At 40.2% G+C, this 24,671-nt stretch overlaps 1 protein-coding gene across 1 annotated transcript in view; it reads right to left on the bottom strand.

Moving 5' to 3' along the window:
• The window catches only part of IL1RAPL2 (interleukin 1 receptor accessory protein like 2), a gene marked incomplete at its 3' end in the record, with an annotated part of 388,469 nt that overhangs the window by 173,543 nt on the left and 190,255 nt on the right, over nucleotides 1–24,671 (bottom strand). Inside the window, exons 3-4 of the mRNA XM_082004281.1 lie at nucleotides 11,704–11,890; nucleotides 5,696–5,849 (exon numbers count right to left, since the gene is read on the bottom strand). Of these exons, the coding sequence (XP_081860407.1) occupies nucleotides 5,696–5,849; nucleotides 11,704–11,890 (341 nt within the window). The remainder of the gene's footprint in view (nucleotides 1–5,695; nucleotides 5,850–11,703; nucleotides 11,891–24,671) is intronic.

Genomic DNA, 24,671 nt, shown 5'->3' with positions numbered 1-24,671 from the left:
ACGTCGCTAGAGCTGCTGGAGAGTATGACTAATCATTTGAATTTTAAAATCCAATTTACCCCCTTGGCTTAACAATAGCAAATCACCATCAATACTTGTGCTAATAAAGGGGTCCCAACACACAAACAAAATCTAGCAAGAGCAGTAGGTGTAATTTGAAAAGTGAGCAATGTAATGAGATTTGAAAGAATTTAATTGAAAAACTATTATCAAAGAGTGAATTCAGGCAGAATCATTCAATTCATGTAGTCATGTGGAATAATTTGTCATTTACGACAGTCAAAACAAATATTGCTGCATAAATGACTTTTAGGAACAGCCAGGCATTTTAGCAGCCTATGAAGAATATGACAGAACAGAGGTTGAAGGAAACTTGGAGGACAGGACTGCTGGACTGAGTGGTCCAGTAATTCCTGCATGTCACTCCAATCCATCACCAGCAGTTTATGAAGTTGGTCAGATGGCCACCTTCTGCTGTCAAACTGGAAAATAATTCACCAGTACAAGTTCACAAATCACCTCTTTTCATAGGCAGCAGAAAGAATAAGGCAACCTTTCCTACTAGCATAGCTGTTCATGGAAAAGCACATGCCTGCAAGATAGCCCCATCTGCCAAGGGACACCTGGGCCACCCCATGAGAGCAGGTCTTGCTCCTTTCCAAGGGGGGTCACACTTTCCCTAACCTCCAGCCTGTATCTCCTTACATCTTCTAAGCCTGCCTTCTTACAGACCAGTGTTCCAAAACAAAAGAGAGTGCTGAAGCAGCAGGTAAACATAGCAGGTATTTTTCTCAATTGCACCTTTTCATCCCAAAAGCTATTGAAACATTGCTATGCATCAAGACAAGAATGAATTGGTTGGTAGTGTTGGGGAAAGCAGGAGGCTGCATAAATTGCCTTTCAAAAACAACATGACTTCTTATGTTTGGGTTTTTCTTTTTATCTCAATGGTATAATTGTTCTTCAATACTCATTAAAATGCTTATGATTTCTGATATTCATGAATATCTGTAATTTTATTAAAAACTAATAAATTCTGATATTCTTAGTTATCTGTAACTTTATAGCAGTATGTTCATTTTTTCTATGTAGGTGCACTCTAATTTATTATGTAATTAAAAATTGAGTTTGTTATCTTTTTAGGCTTTAGAACCCTGGATCACGGTTGCTAACCTCACATGTTTCTCCACAGCAGAACTACCAAGAAGCAAAGAGAAAACACTGGGATTTTGGTGTTTTTTTACATAGACTGAAGGGTTACATGTTACTTGCTAAGAGATAACGCTGTTGTCATGTTTCTTCATCAAAAAAAGGCTGACAAGACTTGTTTCACATCTGTCTGCATAAAAAAAAAACCCATGAAGAACTAGTGATGAAAAAGCTGTTTTCTTGACAATCTATTATTGTTAAATGCACCCAAACACCAAGATTTAGGCATTGCTCATTAGTGCTGTATTGTAGCTCAGGATTTTGTTCCTATAAATATTTTGTGTCAAAATACGTTTTGAATATATTCTAGGCTGCAAGCCTTTTCCTTACAACCCCAAAGAGCTATAGCCTCTGAAGCTTTTCATCGTCTCAATCACACTTGCCCGTACCTTAACCATCGAAGCCATATGATAACATTGCCAGCCAGGTACAGTACTCCCTGTGTAGTCCAACTATCCCTTTCTAAAAATGCCATTTTGCCTGTTTGTTTTGTGCTCTGCTCATCTACTAATACAATTCAGATCTCTTTGCCTTTCTTACTGTGGCCAGGCATTACACTGATGGCTTTCAGTTTCCATCTATGACTCCAGAGATTTTTTTCTTACAAATTATCGCATAGTAGCTAATATCATGACTGAGTCACAGGAAGAAGAAAGGGAGTAGGAACTGCCCTTTCACCTCTAACTGACCCATTGAGATGTTCCATTTGGAAATGAGAAGGCAAGACTGGATCTGAGGAAAGCAGTGCCTGAGAACTGGCACGTGCTGTCCTTACAGTTCCCTTGCACAGCCACAGCCACTCAGGCAACTGCCCCACCACTCTGGCACAGGAAGTTAAGGCAACACCTTCTAATGACTTCACTGGAAGCTCGCTTAAATAATTGCTGGATAACTAACTAATAAGAGCAGGACTTTGCCCATAATTAAAAGTCTCATCTAGCAGACTCTACTTGAAATAAATGCTTAAGCAACACTAATATGAATACCAAATACACAGTCATTCTTCACCTGGTCTACCACTGCTCTCTTGCCCGCCATTAACTTCGAACAGGCCGCCTTGTGGAATCACATCTTCAGTAAAGCTGCTGTATTAGTCTTGGATATCATTAACTCTTCTAATTACCTTTACCAACAGCAAGTTAAAATGTTGCTTCCGGGTCCTGCACCTCCAAATTTTCCTGAAGTTTTCTGTTACTCCAACTTCTGTTACATCAGTACTGCATTTATTCCAATTTGAAGTTTCAGTCTTTAGATGCTCATACTGCATTTACCTATGAATATCAGTTATTTTGTATTGCCACTTCCATAACTACCAGAATCTCCAAAAAGAACTAAAAACCTCATGTACCAAAAAATGAAAGGTCCTTATCTTACAATCAAGAGATAAAGTAAATAGCTTAGTTAACTTAACTGGTATTTCAAGTATTGTGTACTTTAGCAAATGCCTGAAAGACTACAGGGAATCTAACCCAGCCTCCTCTCTTTCCATGGCAGTGCCGCTCTCCTTGCTTGAGGGAGACCTGGAGTTGCCTGTTTCACAGTAACTCTTCACTGCAATAACAATTTGAAGTTACCATGGCTGCTAGCACTGGCCAACAGTCTTGCTGTTCAAAGTCTGTACTGTTACAGGAACTCAGCCACTTGCATATAAATGCCAGTTCAGGCATGTTAATAAGTAACAGCAAGAGAAACAGCATTAGAAAGTTCCTGCAGAAGAAAACAGTAAGCAAGATCCTTTTCTCCACATCTGCATTGCACGCTAGTGGAGACAACTGTACCACAGCTTTGCTGGTAAGCCTTCAGCAGTATTGGCTATCAGGGATTTTAAAGACCAACAGGTTCAGTAGTCTGAGCTCTGGTCTCAACCTAGTTCCTCCTGGTACAGTATTTTGATGAGAAATCAATTTTCAGACAGGTGATTTATGTGGCCCAGTGCAACACCAATCCCACTACAAGAAAGACAAGGGCATACTGGAACAAGTCTGCCAAGGGCCACAAAGATGATTAAGGGACTGAAGTATCTACCACACGAGAAGAGGCTGAGAGAGCTGGCGTGGGTTGGTCTGCAGAAAAGAAGGCTCATGGGGATTTTATACAGGCGTATAAACACCTTCTTAGGAAGGTGTAAAGAAGATGGATCCAGACTGTTCTCAATAGTGCCCAGTGAAAGAATAAGAGGCAATGGGCACACAAACTGAAATAAAAGAAATTCTGCTTAAACATAAGAAAAAACTTTTTTTACTGTGAGAGTGGTTGAACACTGTGACAGACTTGCCCAGATGTGTTGTAGAGTCCATATTCTTGGACATAAAACCCAGCTGGGCACAGCCTTGGACAGCCTGCTGTAGCTAATTCTGCTTGAGCTGGGGCTTGGATGGGATGATCTCCAGAGGTGCCTCCAACCTAGAACTGCACTAGCTACAGGAAAAGCAAACTCAGGATGTGTGTCAACAACTACACCAGCATGTAGTTTTCTTTCTGCATCCCATGAAACATACTCTTCAACAAAGTCCCTGAGTATACCATGTACTTGCTCCCAGCCTGTGATCTGATCTGCCTCAGGACCCTCCACCCGACGTGGCCAGCCACACAACACAAGTAACCCTCTGCTGTTTGTTGTATGAGTTTTCTTTAACCTCTCCCCCATAAAGACCTAAACCCACATGCATATAAAATTCACAAACTGAAACAAAACAGAAACAGGAGGAAGAAACTTGGTCAAGCACTAAGCTGTAAAATACTATGCTTATATAGTTATATCTATTACATCCGTAGTTCTAATCCATATTTTCAGGTCATCACCTACCCTATTCCAGATATCTAGAGAGATTCAACCAGCAAACATAGAACATCAGATATATCTCACAAACACTTAAATCTGGAAAAGGTGTTTACTAACACATGTGCTTTTATAAACTAAATGAAATTTAATTTAATATGAACCTCACGCCAAATTACAAGGGGAACAATCTCCTGGTTCTCAAGCATTTTGCAAAAAGGAGAACACTTGTATATTCCATGCTTACATTTTTAATAATTCAGGTTACAAACATTTTAATAAAACAATTAACTTTAATACATACTAGTTAGTTTAGGACAGATTCATTAAAATGTGAATTAAATCTATACCACACTGTTGAGATAATGAAGAGAACACATGAGTTCCACAAGGTCATGATGAGAGGGAGAGCACAGAATATCTGTTATCTAGAGAGTATGCATCATGGAGAGCTGAATTAGATGCATCTCATTTTCACTTTATCAAACTTAGTTCATATTCTGGTTGAAGACCAGCATGGTACATAGGATAACAACTATCCACAAGGCAGGTATTATATCTTCATTTGACAGGTCTGGGGTCAGGTAGGTCAAATCAATACTTTAGAGATCTGTCCATGGGCAAAAATGGACAATAAAGCATCACTTGATATATGAAACTGGCACACAAGGAAAAGTACTCATTTAAAATGAGGAATAATGAAAAGAAAAGAAAAATGGATTTCACTCAAAATAAAGGGAAGAATTGTATTTCAAGAACGTATTGGAAATATCATACGGACTAATTCAGTTTGATGTAAGAAAGTAGAATTATACTTATCATTGCTGCAAGTAGGACCCCATTTTAATCAGTATGCCAAAACAGAGACAGGAAAATATACAACCATTTGTTTATATGGTTTTGTGCAAAAGGCTGAAAAAACCTCAACTGTTTTCAGATACTTGCAAAGTTCCACAGACACTGAAGGCAAAATAATAATTACAGATGCCATAATAGATGTCATATTGCACAGTGAAATGGAAAGGGATCAGGAATATATTGCTAGGCAATACTTTTTTACCCATTCATTGCTGGTACCTGACAAAAAGAGACAGAAAAATATTGTTGACTAGTAGATTACTACATGGACTCAGAACCAGGCAATGTACGACTTCTTGACAAGCAGGTTACTTTCCTGTGACAGCCCAATGTTCCTAACTTCATTCCTGGAAAAGGATGTGCCACAACCTTCACTAAAGACAAAGCCTAGACTAGAGAAGTTGATCATCATAAATTAAACCAAAGCTTAAAAATATGGAACAATCACTCAAACAAAACAAAACAAACAAACAAAAAAGACTCAAGATGTCTCTCTTGGCTGGGTTTTATGCTAGCTCACCAAAAGCCTATTTTACAGCTTCAGGCAACCTTTCCTCTGTTTAGCATTGAAGACAAAAATGGAGTCTGAATTACTTACAACAGGGAAGACTTAGGGCCCCTCTACCTTTTGCTTTATAACCAAAATTTCCAGGTTTTGTACAGAGCAAAACGTAGAAGTAGGCTTCTGTGGAATTTTATACGATCTTGATATAAATTTCCTCTAGTCTGGGACTGCTTGGCTATTGGGATTTGGTTTGGATTTACTTCTATCAAATAAATTAACTGACATGTGAAAACCACTTTTTCAAAGCTTTATTTTTAACATTGGCATAGAACAAAGATTCTTACCAGTAACCTTCAATTCAACTGTTCTTCGTATAAGCTTGCCTTCAAACTTCAGTTCACAGGTATAGTTTCCTCCATCTTCTTCCTGGACCTCTTGTATTAAAAGAGTATTTCCCTTCTGAATTACAATGCTTCTCCACATTTTTGGCTTACATTCCTGCAGAAAATAATCCATTGCCAAAATTACCCAGCTTGTATGACATAAGATAGTGTTGCCTGATCAGATTTTCAGCATTACACATAAGTAAACAACCATCTCAATATATTTTGCAATTCAAATTCAAATACAATTTCAGAAAGCAAGAGATATGAAACTGGCATTAATTTGAAGACAGAAATTAAACACAAATGTTTTTAAGGTTCAGTAATTCCCACTGTATCACATGGGCCATGTTTAATATGTAGTGCCCTGAAGCAACAGTTAAGTATCTCTTCTCTTTTTCACAACAAACAACTGCCAAGACCTCTACTTCAGGATGGACCATTAAAATCATCTGTTTGAAGGGAGTAAGGGCAACATCTGTTAAGAGTCAGCCTGAAGGCAACCTTTACACATAGTCTCAGGCTAGAACCATTTACAGAAGGAAACAGGCAGAACAGCAGCAGTTTTGTGAGCAAGAGAATTCAGGAAGCCTGGTTTCCTCATGGCTTTGTTTCTCATCACTGGCTTCCCTGGCACCTGATGAGCTCTGATTCAGCCTTTTCCCATCACTGGGCTCTTTGCAGCATCACCCACATGTGTGTCCTCTGATGGAGTACATGGTACTGATGGCCTGCAACTCTCTGACTTCACCAGGCAAACCTTAGCTGTTATTTGGCAGATTTAGGTTCATCACTATGAATTGTCCTACTGTCCTACCGGAACAGCATTTGAATCCTTCTGTACAGTGTGTGATACAGTGCAAGAAGAGGCTCTCCCCTTCCTAACATACTGTATCCTTGCAACCAGATCAGTCACCTGTCACCTTAACAGTACTCATGATTGAATACCTCTTGGAATGCTCTGAACTAAAAGCACAGGCACAATCTGATCATGGTCTCTTTAAAATGGTGCCTTAAGATTATGTATTTCTTGTCTCTCAATACCTTTATTGAGCCTGTTCTGCCTGCAAACAAAATCACGCTAAAAACCTCAGTACTCCTGACAGCTAATTCTGTACCCAGAGCACACAAAACAACATAGGGCCTGAGCACCTTTAATGCCCCTCTATTTCCTCTCTCAAGGCAGCAACATGGAATAAGCTCTCAGACTACAGCTAACAATCTCATATCTGTTACACCAGGCTCAGCAACTTCAGAGAGCTGTGTAAATAGCCTAGACCTATGCCCCATTTTCTGCTTGTTTGCAACAGCAGTGTCAGAGATACAGCAAACAAAACAGAACAAATCTTTCTCTTAAGAAAACAACCAAACAAGAAAACATGTTGACATGCAAATATACTACATGACAGCAAGAGATCAGAATGGCAGAAACATAATTTTATCATGGGACTCCATACACATTCCAAATGCACAATGTCAGATTCTAAATTAAAGGATAATAATAAAGAAATAAAAAGGTGGGACTGTAACCTTCCGGCCTTGCACCTGAAAATGGAGCACTGAAGCATTTACTCCTATGCCTAGTAGGCCAAATTCAGTTACAATATGGTCAGATTTCAAATTTTGAAACTGTGCTACTGTACATAACAGTGTTCAGGTTATCTTTCTGTTTCCAAAATACAGTTGTAAGGGAAGTGTAATATTCTCTTGCATGTGAACTTTAGTTAACACCAATGACAGAGAATGATCAGAATCCAGATCCTATCTGCTGTGCTAAGAAGAATCTGAGCTTTTTTTTGTTACTAAATTGTACCGACATCGATGAGACTCATGCAGGACACACAACTGAACTGGAAAATGCCATTAAATCCTTTCTGATTTGCACTCAATCTTTTAGTCCTATTTAAAGGTACATCAATCACCTACTTGGAGTAACTAAATCTGAACACTGGGCAACGAATATGATTCAGTTCTATTCAATCCTAATTTAGAAGGAATACAATTCCCAGAATACACAAAGTAAGCATATTTCAGACATGCACCCTTTCAATGCATCACTGGAAGTCCCTATCATATGTTACCAGTTTTATATTCTCTATTTTATTTTTAAAAGTATGGGAACAAAGAAATCAAAGATACATTTTCATATGCTTTATATTTTTATGTACTATATTTTTGTAATAAGAGGGGTGACATCTTTAGTATGACAGAGATTAATAATTTAGCACAGTGTGGCTTTACAGAAAGGAACTGTTCTGTTGGAATTGTACCACTAATTTCCTAACTGTTTCTTTTTGTATCTACTTAAAACACTTCATATTAAGAATGATGTATAAGCCTTTCTTTCACAAATTTTTCTTCTACTGACTATGCTGGCTTTCTACACATATGTTGAAAATGCCTCTTTTATTCTGCCTGTTTTTCACAGACTAGTTCAAGACACAAAACTAAAAGCAAAAAAGGGGAGAAGCTAGAAAATAATAATCTGTATTTTAAGCAACAAAAATGGCCAAGAAATAAACCAATTAAAAAAAAAACTAACTAGTCTTCATATTGTGAAAACAATCTAGATTTTACCGTCAGAGGTTTGCTAATTTCTCTAAAAAGGTAAGTGCTCAGTTGTACAACTGTTGCTTGTTTAACCAATTAATGTCTCTCTTCTGCTTTTGCACCATGTTTACCTGATAGAAGAATCTGAAGGTTTCTTTTTCTCGCCTATTTGTTCTCCTTAGACGTCTTAAATGTTTTGCATTTCCCCCCCACCCCAATAATTAAATTGTGCACTATTATGCTGCTTCTTCTCTTCCTTGAAATTTAAGTGGCGGCACATCAACAACTCTATTTTTTGTAGGGCAGATTACAACCACCTGTCCTTCACCTGACATTTTGATTGTTTTCACAGCCCTTCCTTCATCTGAGTAGTAGAAAAAAGATGGTGGAAATGGATTAAGACTTTGCATTCTATATGTAATATACCTCTTTCCTCTGCCAGTTGATTTTTCATGAAACTGCTCTTACTGTTAAATCCCATTCATTCAATCACACACATACTTATTTCAAAAAAATCCTTATGTCAAAACAGGCATAGCAGTGTTCTGTCTATATCAATAGCATTATTTGTGGAAATCTTTAAAAATAAATATTTCATGCAGTGTAATTCGAGCCAAAAGTGAAGTTCATACTACTGTTAAGATAAATCCTCATAGCAAATGTTTTATTGCTTATTGGGTGTGCGTGTGGAAATCTATTCAGGCATGATTATTTTAAGACCATGTTTAAATTACAGTTAACTCCCTGTAAATTGGTGCAATTGTTGTCTGACATTCATTAATCCCTCCACATAGAGAAGTCTTCTGGAATGCAGGGGGAGTCCTGCACATGGTGGGCTTGCACCATTACTGTCCTCCCTGATGGTATTTCATTGGTCACAAGTCCAAACTCCCCGACTACCAGCAAACTGGCAGGTTCTCGTGAACACAAGGATTTCTCTTTTCAGCCAAAGGTATAAAGTCCTTGAGGACTTCCTCATATTTATTTATCGACTGTTCTATTTTGGACAACTTCTGCTCTCCCCCTGGATGAAAATCTTCTCTAAATATATAAGCATAATGGAAAGGAATTGCAACCCCCGCCCCGTACCTCTGGAGCAGATTTACACAAGATGGCTGATTACACCTTCATGTACGCATCAAACTCAATCACAAAGGTAGAGGGGAAGAATTGAGAATCCAGTGCGCTATGACTGGAAACAGATGCCTTCTTCAGAAAGTGAGGGTCAGATCCTAAAGTGGACTATCACTTTACACTATTCTTCGGGAGAAGGGACCTTCTTTTTGTTACACACGTTGCCTTAGACAGCATCATTTTAAGTCACAGACTGTGGTTCGTAGGAGTTACCCCAGTACTCATCATACTATTTTGAAATCCAAGTAATGATACATTTTCTAGAAACTGGGCTTACGCTCTTTTGAACAGGCAGACGTCTATTAACAGTTAGTACCATAATACTCTCTAGAATATTTTTCCAAAACCCTGTTTCAGGAATAAGTTTCATGGGATAATCTGACATATACACCTTCTGCATAACATTAGTATTGACATTTCACATTACTGAGCTTCCTGACTCAGGTCCAGATAACATAAGTGTTGTCTAAGAACTGACCTGGTAGCACCTTATTGTTAATTATGGATAAGGAAGTATATGTAGTAGGTGATTCTACTAATGCCTATTTTCATTATTAAGCCAGACAAAAGGCTGTTGAATTCGATTGTCTCACTGTTATCATCCAGACACATCAATTCTCTTCAATTTCATCTCAGTGATGACTTGTCAGTCAGCTTGTCACACTCCAGCCTGGTGTCACACAACCTGTGTGCACAACCCAGGTAACACGTGTGGGTGTATGGAACAAAGACCCTTCCGTTCCCTTTCTCAGTCAGCACAAATGATCATTGATGTGGGGTTGTACATGCATCTTCCTTAGACTGATTTCTGCTCTGTGACAGCTGAAGATTATTCCTGCCAAACTATTTTTGCAGTGTGCTCATGCAAAAAAAAAAAAGAGATGTTAGTGATCTGGTGTTCAGTAATACCTAGGTAGACAGGGCAAGAAACAGCTTTTCTCTGGTACCCTCTTTTCTCCAAGATTTCAGATTTAACTGAATGCATATATTTTATGTATGAACAGCACTGAAGATATCCACTCATATGCTGAGAGAAACAGCTTCAATAGCTTAAAGAAAAATTTTGTTTATGCTAACAGTGGGTTATGGCACATGATTTGTTACTATGAGAAAGAACATGTGAGATTTCTGTAAAAAACAGAAATAGATGACAAGTTTTATAGTTGCTCTTTTTTGATGCAACCTGCTATGGAGAAAAAAAAATCTGTATCTCTGCACATATTACTTATTTCACACAAAATACCTATCTTTAAACAGTGTTATTAAGGTTGACAAATCAAGCACTCAAAATTTAGGATTTAACTAGTTTGTGTGTTTCTGTCTTCACTACCTGAACCATGTTTGTCCTAAACTTCTTCTGCCTTTATCCCTACAATCCAAACTCTATTTTCCACGGACGCCACTGAGCTCTTCCTCTTGCCCAACTATTTCTTGTTCCATCTGACTCTCAGCTCTTTATTCTTCTCCATTGTTTTCTGCAGCAGCTCATACCTGAAGGATTTTCAAATATCAGACTTTGGTCCAAGTCCAGACAACAGGTAAAATTTGCCAGACCTTGCTATGGTCTTGGTACCTGATGTTTGCCTGACAATCCGTATTTTAGTCACTCTCCTGTTTTCTTGGGGAGCTACAGAAACACATCACTGATACATCTGCTGCTGAAAGTGGTGTGTGATACCTGACAAGCCTTGGAGAAGGTACAGCCAGCCAAGTTACCTGCCGAGTAGTAAAAGTATGTAACAGACCACAGTTAAAATTAACAGACCTCAGTAAAATCACTCAATGAACCTCAGCAAAAGTAAACGCATCTCTGTGAAATTACCCACCAAACTTTGGTAAAAATTAACAAGCCTTGGTGAAATTACCTAACAGACTTCATAAAAATTAATTGGGTAGCGCTACTGACGCTGGTGGTGCTGATACACCTTTGACTCCATTGTAGGTTGCCTCTCTTTGTTTCTACTGCAGTATTGGGTAGCGAGACATCCGACCAAGGTGGAAACTGGGAGAGGCACAGTGGTTTGGGAACGTGGTATCACTGTTGAAGAAATCATGTGACCTCCTGCACAGAACATCCTCATTGATGCAGATTTCTGTTGGACAATGATTATGCTGGGTAGTTCTGCCTGTACTTTAGTATTGCTTCTGTAATACTGCGAGAGCATCCTCCAGACCAGTCACAAACCACTGAAGGCTCAGAAAAGGCCATCTCTACGCCTCAGACTGAAAACAGTGGCAGTTTTGTACAGTTTCAGCACAATAGGAACAAAGACAGCAATAGTTACCTTGTACCACACCACATCTGGTTCTTGACTGGCTGTTTTGTAATCCTCAATATCAGGACAGGAGATTGTCTTTCTCTTAGTGACTTCTGATTTTTCCAGATATCTGATCTTGCTGTTGTAGCAAAGCCCAGATTCATTCTCAGCTACCGTCAAGGACATGGACACCTTCATGCAATACGTTGAGTTTCTGCAGGGACAGAAAGATGTTTCCATTTATCCTACCTCCTTTTTACCATGTTTGTTTCAGAACAGTAAGTTTCTTTGTTAAGCTCTCATCTTCACAAACACTTCAGCGACACATTCAAATACTGACTGTCACACTGGGCATTTCCAACACAGAGGAATTACTAGAAAATGAGAAGCCTCATTTCTGATTTACTATGAAGAACCCTGTAGAAATCTTGTTGACAAGTGATCTAACTCAGCACAGCAACTCTTTTGAGCCTGCAAGGCTACGAACACAGGAACCTGTTGGCATCTCAAACATTGTTCAGGATACAATGTCCCATTTCCTCCATGTGTCACACACACTTCTCCTCTCCTTCTTTCTCTCTCATTTTCAGGAGATTTCACTCCAGTATGCAGTGCTATACATTTGAGAAGAAGGGTTATGTGCCAGATGTTAAAGCACATCATGCAGGAAGAATGCCTCCCCCTGAAGGAACTGTTATACAAAATCCTACAGCATGTGATATTGCAGTGGGTCAACCTGCCAGCCACCCACCCAGCTGCTCTCTCACTTGCCCTCAACAGGATGGGAAGGAGAAAATAAGATAAAAAAGCTCGTGGGTTGAGATACAGACAAGGACGTCACTTACTAAGTATCATCATGGGCAAAACAGACTCGACTTGGAAAAAAATATTTTAATTAATTGCAAAATAAAATAGGTTTGCATGGTGAGAAAGACAAAAAACCTAAACCACATTCCCCTGACTTCCTTTTTTAACTCCTCTACCTCTCCCTCCCCAAGTGGCATGGGAGTGGGGAATGGGGAGTTGTGGTCCATCCATAAAGGCTCCTCTCCGCCGCTCCTTCCTCCTCACACGCTCCCCTGCTCCAGCCTGGGCCCTCCATGGCTGCAGTTCCTGGCAGGAAAACCAGATCCCCCGGGGTCCCTCCATGGCCGCAGGGGAGTCCCTGCTCGGGGCCTGGGGCGCCTCCTCCCTCCTCCTGCCTGGCCCTGGGTGTCGCGGGGCTGTTCCTCGCACTTTTCCCCTCACTGCCCACCAGCGTTTTGCCCTTCCTCAAAGACGCTTTCCCTGAGGAACCGCCAGCCTCGCTGAGGGGCTCAGCTGTGCCCTGTAGTGTGGCCACTGGAACCGGCCGGAACCAGCTGGAACCGGCCGTGTCCGGCACGGGACAGCACCTCAGCTCTCCTCAGAGGGGCCCTGCAGCCCCGCTGCCGGTGCTGGCGCGGGCACCCACCACAGGTACACGAGAAGGCAGACTGGTGGTCACAGGGGTACATTTTGGCCTTAGAAGTCTTGAAAAATGTAATCCCTGAGCACTTCAAGCCATTGCCTGCTCTGTCACCAAAGAGCCCTGACGGAGTTAAATCCAGGCGAGCGGATTGCGAGCTACACCTAGTTTTTCTTACTATCAGGGTAGAATAAACACAACTAGCCTGGCTCCCATGCCTCACAATCATGAAAACAGGATTAAATCAAATTCCTTCAGACTTGCATCTTTAACAGTGCTATCGGACACACAACAAAAAAAAAAACCCCAAACAAATTGATGTTTGCTGTGGTGTTACTGTGAAGCATTTGCACTTTGCACAGCATCGCTGCAACCCAGACTGTCAGCCTCTGCCCTGCGTTAGGTGTGATGGCGAGCTACAAAGTACAAGCAACGATATAATGAGGCTCTTCCTCCCATCGTGCATCATTTTGTCATTTTAATTGCCTGCGCCACAACCGAAAAAGCCTGGAGTAAAACCGACATGCTGGGTGGTTACTCCCATCAAAGGGAGCTGTGGAGAGCTCTTGCAGGAGATGTTGCTGCTTGGCCACCGCCTCTTCCACCGCAGCTCTGCTGCAGGCTGGTTCAGTTTAGGTACAGCTGAGGCAATAGGGTGGCACAGCTGACAAAAACTACCCTGTGCACCTGGAAAGTGATCCATCAGTCAAGCCCTGACACTAAGGATACTGGCGGCTCACTCCCTCCAATTAGACTCCTGACAATGCTTTTAATTTAAAAAAAAGCCAACCCCAACACGCTGCATAACAGATCTTTTCTTACGCAACATTTCAACATGTCATTCTGTCAAGTGAGCCTGTAGTTAGGGAGAAAATAAAAAGGTCTGTAGGGACACTTCATCACGGCTCTAAGCTTCAAGCTAAACAACCACTGACAAAACACTCTGCAAATGGCTTCTTGTCAATGGTGTGCCATGAGCAAGTATTTGCAGAAAGAGGTATTTGCGAGGCAAATCAACAGGCAATCTTCCCATTTTCAGCATCATTAGTGTTACGTATTCACCAGAACCAGAGACTTCCCCCTTCCTGCTCCCTCTCTTCAAAATGCCACCTGTACATTTATGTAATAAAATTGGTGGGTATTTTCTCTGTCCCTCACCTCAGAGGGGTTCTGCCATGATGTGTTTCAGTTGAGAGGCCATAAAAAGGTTGCATCCTCACAAACGGCAAGCACATACCTGAAAAGTTCTCTGGACTGAAAAAATGCATCATTTTGGGTGGGCTTTTCAGAAATACTTACATGATTTAGGGAACATATGTCAACTTCCTCTCAAACTACTTGCTTTTGAAAAGGGTTACCTTTTTTGTAGGAAGAAAACAAAACATATTCAGAAAGTTTCAATGCTTCCTCATAAAGCACTGAAAATCCACAAAATATGGATACAACCACTCAGTATAATCAATACTAATTAATCAGTAATGATTATTTAACTTTCCTGAATGACTACAAGTATTACTGAGTGCAAATAAGGTCACATGTGCTCTGTAATAATGATCCAGGCTAATCAAGAATAATGACTTTGAATAGTTGTCCGTTAGTTGGTGTTATTTAATAGTGCTGTATTTTCTACTAATAATGTTGCATTATTTAGATTGTATTTTGAACAGTGTATTTAAAATGCTTCCTAGAACCACAACCTAAAAATGTAGTATTCTTTTCATTAGTTACAATCAGAACTGAGTAGAATTGAGAAAACTAAGTGCCTGGTGAGCACTATCACTTTTGTTCACACTCCATGACCAAGACAATAAATCTATTCAGGCTGATGATGAAGAAAGCCCTCACTAAGCCAACAGCAACAGACTTGAAAGCTTTATGAATACTTCTTCACCAGCCACTCACATAGTGCTACTGCTGGTAATTCAGAAAAGGGCAACTTCTGCAGGAATTCCAGCAGCCCTCCTTTAATCTAGTCCCTTCGGGATAACAGTTATATTTCAGTCAGGTGCAAAAAAGAAACGGCAGTTTGATCAGCCTCACTGTTTTTCTCAATTTTGAGGCAGAAGTCTGGGAGCCAAAGTTAGTAGAAGACGTGAGCCGTTCCTCCCTGTGACAGGCAAGCTGTTCCCCAGGACATGGGGATTTCATCACTCAGTCGTCTGACCAGGTGATGGGTCTCTGCTGGCTTTTTCTTAGAGATTCCCACAGCTACCATTTTTCCGTCAGCTCAGGTGTTATGAGACAGAGCTTCCTGAAAAGATATATTCCCTTTGTTTTAACCACAAGATTGCCATGGAATTGACCATTCTCTGCAGGAATTAGTAGATGAACCTGTTAATTTTCCTACACAGAAAAAACCCTTGTAATTTGAACAGTAATTTGCAGAAAAATGTGCATTTGCTTTCACTGACACGTGGGAACGTGCTGTCTTCCTTCCCATGTGGGGCCTGGCGCATAAACAGGCTCTCTAGAAGGTGACAGCTTGAGGGAGAACTCAGGAAGGGGATCACAAAGCAGCCAATGGCCTCTACAGCATTAGTTTTACCATCTGGGTACACGGACAGGAATATTATGGTGCTGGCCACCACGCAGGTCACTGAGGTGATGGGAACTCACCTACAGAGGTCCCTCAGGAAGCCCATAGGGTTTTGCTGTGCTGAGATCCAGTTCTTTCCTTCCCATTGTTTTCAGGACCTCTGTGTCCACGAGGGCTCTCCCTGATGAGCTGCATTTAAGCTGTTTATGGTAAGGGTCTTTTTTACTTTAATTTTTTTTTTAAGGTGTGGAGAGTGACTAGCATGAATCCTACATTTAGTGCTTTTCTTCTTTTAAAAGAAATTACAAAAAGGAGGATCCACTTTTGTTTTCAGTACATGGTCATGGAGCTTAGTGGGGGAGGTCAGTGCTCCCAGCAGTTTGCAGACTGGCACGAAAGGTTATGTGACCATATTTAATGAGGAAAGCTGGAACGCAAGAAAAACTATAGATAACAAGAGCAAAGCGGGTAACCCAGGTTTTGCTGTCAGAATTGGTGGCTGAAAGGAATAAAAAGGAAGCATCTTCCAGGTGATTCCCAAGCATCACAGAGGGCTTGCTGTGGTGATCTCAGTACTGTGAGGCCAGGTGAGAAGAGTTGTATATAAGTAGAGCATATTGGAACCCAAATGAACCTGGCAGATTGCAGACAGCCCACTTTCCACATGTAAAGGAAATAAACCCATGAGTCTGAAAGTGGGTCTTTTAATAATTTGTCTTTTCTGAAAGGTTTCCAAACCATTCATTTTCCAGGCGAGTTGATTTCCAAGAGATTCCATTTCTATAGGAGGTAGCAGTGGTCATACAGGGAACAGGAAGAGTGAAAAAAAAGAAAGAATCATTCTATAGTACAAAGAAAAAAATTGTCTTATGTTTTTACATTGAAACTAAGATTTCTAATTCCCTATTTCAAGGGAGTAGTTGTAAACTGGGCCTACTTTCTCTACTGGAAATGTGAAGAAGGGTTTAGAGCTTTCCCAGAATTCACAAAGCAGTTTCCTTTGTTCTGGTGGCATGGCATTTGTAATCCCCAGGCCACCTGGAACTGGCTCTGAACCACAAACTGAAGCCAGCCTAGAAATCCAATAGAAAACTACAGGGTTTTAAACAGGTCTCAAAACAAAAGCAAGGAAAATTGTGAGTTTGGCTTGACTTCGAAGCAAGAACAAGAGGGGAAAAGAGAGGATATAATGAAATGGATAAGAAGGACATTTGAATGGAAATGTCAGTGCCTAAATTATTTTTCATCTTCTTTTGGATTCATGACAAATCATCAGCCCTAAGGCTGAATTAAAATTAGAGGAAATATTTGCAACTTTGGAAAAAACTTTTTTGACATTTGTGTTTCTGCTAAGTGAGGGTGATTTGTTAAAAGAATCAAGTAAAACAACTTTGTCTCTAGCATGCTTGGAACCTTCACGTCCCCATTTATCAATTTTCTTATAAAGAAGTAGGCAGCAAGGTGTTGAGTATTTTATATCCACTAGATTAAAAAAAACCCTAAATGTGAATTGCATATTTATACAAGGCTTTGTGTTTTTGTCTTTTTTTATTTTTCTGCAGGTTCATTCTTCATTAAGTGTTGGGGATTTTATCACATTCTAAGACTTCGGTCTTCGAACTAAGACTATGGTGACAGATCCAAAAGCTGGGAAGCGTATTTATCAAAGCAGTGCTCGGGGAACAGCACAGCTCAGACTTAGATCTCTCCCAATGTACCTGAACACTCTGGCTGTTTTAATGACATTTTCATTGGCTCACTGAAATACTGATTGCAGGACTGTATAGTTCAATTCATCTTTGCTCATTCTGAGTAAAAGCAGTAACAACAATTACTATAGTAGTAAGAACAATTACTATACCACCCCAACTGTCTTTGTCCATCTGAAGGTCCACAGCAATTATTACACTACCAGATCCACTACCAGCTGCTATAAGGATGTGCTATATTATCAGCTTTCAGATTTAATTGAGCATTTGATCATTCTCCTCTCTCTTCATGAGAATTCTATGAATTTATTCCTGTCTAAATTTTACACTTCACATAATGGTTACCATGCAGTTTCATTGGTATCTGAGCTTGTTTGGCTCAGATCAATGAGGTCATGGTTTGGTGATCTGCTTAAAGAAAAATGAGTTATCTATTATCTTTGTTTTTTTCAGATCACATAAATGTAACATCTTCCATAAAAACAAATGGATTATTACTTACTTATCCAAGGTTTCACTCACATGCTGTCTTATTTCTCAGTGACTACCACTGCTGCATGTTTGGGGTCATTGTCTGGAAAACATCAAATTCCCACTTATGATATAAATCACTCTCAGAGGTTACAAATCACAGATCCTTCAAAGTTTTTGGATTTTTTCTTCTTATAAATCTTTCAAGTGTGAGAGCAATGCCCAGAGAAGAACAATTCAACAGATGGCTAGCACTGCTGTAGTTGCTTCCTGAACCAGAGGCCAAGAGGGACAGTGATTCTGCGGCTTGTGTGTGTGATACCTGGCCTCGGCACAATTCCAAACATTCCTGTCTTGTATTCTGCTTGCTCGTTGCGGTTATAACTCTAATTCTAATACCAACTCCTATGCATGATAAGGAGAAATCCTAATCCCATGTTGCTTCTCCTTTAATGGCTGGCTGGTTCTGAAGAACCTACTAGTAAAAGAAAACAACAATCATGGAAGTATGATCTCAGAAAATGAAGTGCTAAAATAGTACAATGTTACAAATCCAATGTTCTTGCATTATCTCTACTTCCTTTAATCCTCCAACACAGACCTGCATTATGAATCCAGATAGAGCTACCATTCAAGGCCCCACTCCCTTCAAGCAGAAAAAGTATTTGTGCTGAATTAACCCATCACTCTTTAAGAATTATTTTTTCTGTCCTTCTTTTCTCCTAAGATTCAATCGCTACACAAGATTCACTAGAAACAAGATGACAATTTCAGCTTGACTAAAACATACTAGATGTCCCAGAGGCCCATGTTTTACAACAAAGAAAGGTTATACCATCACTATTCCAAGGAAAAAACTTCTGAGCAAAGTCACTGAAAGGTAATTTTAAAAGGCTCACATTAATGACAGCTTGAAAAACTTATCCAAGGATGTCTCTTCAAGTTAACCGTCAGGAATATAGTTCTCACTAGAGGCACTTAAAAGCAAGACCCGTACTACTCACGGTGAGTTTAGCCCTGTTTAGGGAATTTTCAGGCTTCCTGGATACTGGGACAGAGAAGAAAAGATGTTCGGATCTGGCAGTTGGGTAGAGTTTCTCACAGTTGGGTCTCTCTCACCAAAGCTTAGACCTAAGTTTAATTTAAAGTTGGACTTCAACTAAGATTCCTATTAAGACGGAAATGTGACATAAAAATGTGAGGGGGTACCTAGTACAATCAGTGACACAACCCATAACAGCAAGGCCATGATTTGAAAATTCAGGGATAATCTCTAGTATCATGTTTAACTCTCTCTGAGAATAGCAAGTGACAGCCTGATTTGCACATGGTTAAGGGTCAGGAGGAGCTATTTCTTTTCTGGTTGCCTTCACACACACATGCAGTGGTCCTGCTGACCTCTGCATCCTGACAGAAGCAATTGAAAAACAAATCACCGGTCATTCCAACGGGGACTATTCAGGCACAGAGAGAAAATCTCGTAGCATTTAAGTTGAATCACACAGGTCAAGAGTGTTCCTTGGTTTTGAGCATTTTTAAGTTAGTAATTAGAAATGAATGTGTGAAAATATAGTACAGAAGAAATGCAGAAGCCAAAAGAACTCCCAGTTATCTCAGCATATCACACCTAAGTTCATGAAGTATCTGGTCTCTATCAGCTTCAGCACATCCTGCTGTTCCAGCAGAAGAAATCCTGTAATTGGCTGGGTTTGCTCTCAGGGAAAATTTCTTCCTTGCCCTTAAGAATTACAAGGCAGCAAGTTGCCCTAAAGTTTGCTACTGCAAATGACTAAGTCCTTTTCATTTATTTCCTAATAATTTTCTATTAGAACTCTGGATATTACTATTAAATTATACTGTCTTATTGAAAAGCCCCATTACAAATGACATAAATCTGAGGCACAGGGACAACTGCTCCCTGGGAAGTATTAAGAATTCCCCTTCCAATAATTTTGTATTTTCAATACACTGTTTCTGAGAGCACTGAACACTTTCTCCTTTATTTCTTCCAAACCACGCAGTGTGTGAATTAGCGTATCTACTCCTCTATGCTTTTTCTTATTAGACACCTAGCACACAAAACAAAATACCCATCAGACTTGTCTGCATTGCTAAACTTTACTGATTTTGTTGCCTCGGGGAATAAAACCTGTGGAGCACGTCCTTCTTCATGCATGTAAGTCCTGTTTTGTAGATGAAAGGAGGAAAAGCAAGCCCCTCTCATTTTGCATATGTGCAACTGGGCATGTAAACCAGTGGATCAGTTATCATCCCATAGGGTATACAAGGAACACTGTCACGAAGAATCATGAAGTCAATGTCCTTATGCCAATTTGCAATGAGAGCTCTTCAAGTCCTGCAGCTGAGTCCTCCTGGCAGTGTCTTCCCTTAAGTGTTTGCCAGAAAAGAAGAACTTATCCCCCAGAATCACTTACCAAATACCAGTTTAACTCCCTATGGTTCTGTCACCTGGTACTTCGGGCATGACGGATTTTCTCAGGAAACCTATTTGTCTGTCCACTCACAGGTCACATACAACATTGTCTACTGGCATGTTACAGTTACAGCTGGCTTGATGTGGGTTTCAACAGAAGGGGTACCTGGGTAAGCATATTCTCTTCCATTGTCACGTGGAGAACAGAAGGGAAATGAAAACTCCCTGACACGTCGGAGAGGAGATGGCTGAGGAGGGCTGAACAACATCTCAGCAATAGGTGTCCTCCATGCAAAGTTGACTGCATGAGGAAGCAATCACTCCATTTTGCATCCTTTCTCTCTACCAGGCAAGGTTTGAAGCCCACCAGGGAAGACACTTCCTCCACAAGCAACAAGTGACAGTGAGCTGAAGGGTTACTGAGGCACTGCTGCACATGGAGCCTTTGCTATAACAATCTGTAGGGACTAGAAAGTAATGTCAGTCTTTTAAAGGTATCTAAAGCTGGGATTTTACTATTAGGAAAACTGAAGGATAGACAATATTGTCGTTGTTGTGCAAGCTGCTGCAACAGGGAAGTCACTGGATGCTCTCCAACCACGGAGCAACACGGGCATTTCTGCTTGAAGCCGTGACTGTTCCTGCAGCTTCTCATCAACAGTAAACACTGGCTTTCAGAAAGACAGAGGATGGATATTTTCTCTTTTAAAGCTTTAGAGAAGGAAAGTGAGTGAGCAGAAATATACATATCACCAGGAAAAAGAAACAAATCTTTGTTTTTCTGCAAGTATAAGTGTCAAAAGAACAGATAGAACTGATTTGTCTCTATAAAGACAACGTCATCAAAATGATCTGCAGGAATACCATCAGTTTTTACACAATTTTAGATAGAAAACTAGAAGCATTCTGGTTCTACTTTCACCTGCATTTTGATAATGCCAAAACATTATATCTCAGTAAGTTAAATTTTATTTTATCATGAATTATACTGACTTTATATTGTATCTGCTCTAAGACTCTATTCAAGTACTGAATACCATATATCACAGTGATTTTGTTTATACTGAATCAGTCACTTTTAATGTGGGAAATGTCACACCGTTTTAATGCGTGACATTTAATGACAGTGTCATACAGAGCCTGGGAGGACTATGCCATGCTGAATCCATGCACTTGCTCAAAGTGTGAAATTTAGCTGGCTTCTGCAGGCCTGCCTAGGACAGTACAGCCACAAAAGCTGATCACGTACCAGGGCACAAGTCTGAGAGGTAACTGCAAGATGTGTAATCCATCAGCTACTTAGATGTGCTCCTCTTAGACATCTGATGAGATTAAAGACACTGGCCCACTAGAAAGTATCATCTCTGGATCTTTTCAGAGTAAGTCTATGAGGAAAAAAAAGCACTTGCCAGTGAAGCATATGGAAGCATATTCTATGACTAAACTGGAATTATAATACTGCATTCAAAGGGATTTGAGATACAAAATCACCTTTGCCATCAACAGTTGAGCACTGAATAAAGCCAAAGCACCTCAAAATGAAACATTTTGCAGTGAGAAGATATTTCCAACAACAAAACGAACGGCTGTATTAAAACACATATTGTAAGAACCACGAGAGATGGCTGCAGAGAAAGTGACCTTACCCCTACGCATTTTCACATCATGATTTAGTTCAACTTTCCTGTTTGGTCTCTGTTTGGACCTGAAAAAAACTCTTCTTTTCTCTCGCTTGGAAGCCAGACTTTTAGCGCTCAGAAAAGTGGTGCAACTTTTCCTGGGATGATGGGTGCATACTGCAGCCCAGGTTGTAGGCATTTGAAACAAATTCCTCAGCTCCACCTAACACCCGCTGAAGTGAGAGCACAAAGGTTATGCCGCACATGAAGTTTTACTGACAGCCTCTCCAGGATGTCTAAATCTGATTTTGATTTGCTGGTCATGTCCTCCACAGACATTCAAAAGCCGGAAGGCTTAAAATCTACTATCAGACTATTTTATTACTCCTCAGAAAGTAATATCTCAGTATTTCACCAATGGCTCAGCAAAGGCTCGATTCTTCTGTGTATGTCCGTAGCAATGCTGGTTTCCATTAAGAACTGTGCAGATAGGGACAAAGCAAGGAAAAAAGGATACGCAGATTTCCTAACTTGATTTATTGGCAGTTCTCTGGCATCAAATGCCGGTATTCAAGATCTGCAGGCTTATTGCCTTGTAGGCATTCAAGGCCCTCACTCCCTTGTTATTCTGCACCCTGTACAAAAATTAAGGCTTAGCTCCAGCAGCCAGTCTGGTGACCACAAACTTCCATCTCCAGCTTTCCCTGCACCCCCTCAAGGCCCAGACTTTCTACTGTCCTGATTCACATTATGGGAATTGAGTTATTTTACTTCACCGACAGTTAATTAACACCAAATATGCACTAATGTTTTACTCTGACTGATCTTGCTCATAAAGCATTTATTCAGTACTTCAGTTTATTTCAGAGCTGGGCCCAATTAGAAGAAGGGGCTCCAGGAGTAGTCCCTTGCTGAGGACAAAGGCACAGCTAAACTTTGCTGAGATTTCGTCCCTAGCTCGTCTTCTGTTCTTGCACCAGGTTAAGAAGATCTAAGTAGGCACAGTTTTTGTTCCTTCTTTAAAAAACAGAAGCTTTTAACACAGAAAACCAAATGTATTTGTTCAGAGAGCAAAAGCAGCACATGATCTGGCAAATGCCTGTCTTACATGCTCAGAACTTTAGGGCCACCTCATGCATTTAGATCTGTTTTAGTTTCCATGTTTGGCTTTGGTGCTCTCATCTCTAAATCCTTCACTGAAGATGCTTCGATCCACAGTGCTGATGTGAAAATCACAGAACACCAAACCTCCCTAATAGAAATGCTGACAGCTTTATCTGAAAGGAGCACTGGTGGGTGCTGCAAGATTAATGGCACATCCAGGGCCTGTACTGCAAAGAGACCTCCAGAACACAGCATTTCCATTTTGGGCAGTAAAGTCACGATACAAATGTGCCAGCATTTATCTGGGAACTGCAAGGAAACACACATCTATCCATTAGACAGGATCCCTTTTGGATGCCGCTGGATCTTGCTGTAGTAATATCCCTGATTTGGCACAAAAGTGCACCTGGGAACAAAGCAAATCCATGGAATTCACATGGACTAACTAACAGCTCAACTCTGCACTCTTAGAAGTCCCTGCAGAATCAGGACTCCTTAATATGTTACAGTCATGCTTAGCTTAACACTGGAGAAAAATACCACACCTTGGTTTGCATCTGAGTGTCGGCTCAATGTCAAAGTGTATTGTGAGAAAAGAGAAGTAAGTTTTAATGCAATGATAATTTCCCCTTATTGTACACACACACCCTGCCTATGGAATAATGTCTAATTGGCTAATAAAGTAGAGGCAATAATTAAATTATGGTATCAGGCCTCTTCAGCCTGGAGAAGCAATCTCTTTCATTAGGGCTGCACTAATATGCCTTAATTTTAGTCAATATTATGGGTTCATTTACAAAACAGATATTATGATTATTAAAATTACAATTCTGTATAAGAAATAATTCATGGACACATTTAACTTTTACCCATCTCCAAATCACTGTCATATCAGCCTATCCTTCACCTGCTCATACCCACCCTTTTCAAGCAGCTGCTGAAAAATTCCTTCCAATTGCTTCAGAGATACTCACGCCTTGATCCTACAAGCACCTGTGAGCAACCAGAAAATGCAGCTTCCTGAAAAACGGTGGGTTTTTTTTTAGAATTGTGAAGAATCTTGTCAACAAATAGGAAATTCAGTGAAATGTGCAGTTGTCATTTTCCTCATACAGTTTTCTTATTTGCCACATTGTTTTGACTGGGAAAAAAGTAACAAGTTGAGTGAGAGTGAATTACTGTAACTCTCACTGTTGCCTGTGACATCCTTTATGTGTGGTTGAAGGCAGCACACCCTGGCCACTGGGGCATGCAAATGTGGGGTTTCACCCTTTGGGTGGCACAAGGAGTTGCACCAGGGCTTCCCACGTCCTTGGTGAGTGGCTAGAATGACATCAATTTAGATTTGAATTGCTTCTGATTTTCTCTTAGAGAACCTAGATGAAAACTTCTTTGTTGAGAAAAACTTCAAAAGTTTTACATTTATCTTGAATCAAAAGCATTTTCCTCTCTAATTTTTTTAATTCCAAAAGACTCAATTATGCATGCAACCCTAAACCCAGTGTTGCACACTGATGGACACAGTCACCTCTTCATTTCCACTGCACTGAGTTATCTCTACCAGTCTCTATTCATTCAGTCTACAAAAGGAGGCATTTAAAACAGAAATTGTTAATGTTTCTAGAAAATAAAAGCATATTCTAGAATTACTGCTCTCATTCTCACAAAGCAGGTG

Source organism: Phaethon aethereus, assembly GCF_964289735.1.
Source record: "Phaethon aethereus genome assembly, chromosome: 10".
Taxonomy (NCBI): domain Eukaryota; kingdom Metazoa; phylum Chordata; class Aves; order Phaethontiformes; family Phaethontidae; genus Phaethon; species Phaethon aethereus.
The sequence above is the reverse complement of the archived record's forward strand: the minus strand, read 5'-3'. Positions and strand labels throughout refer to the sequence as shown.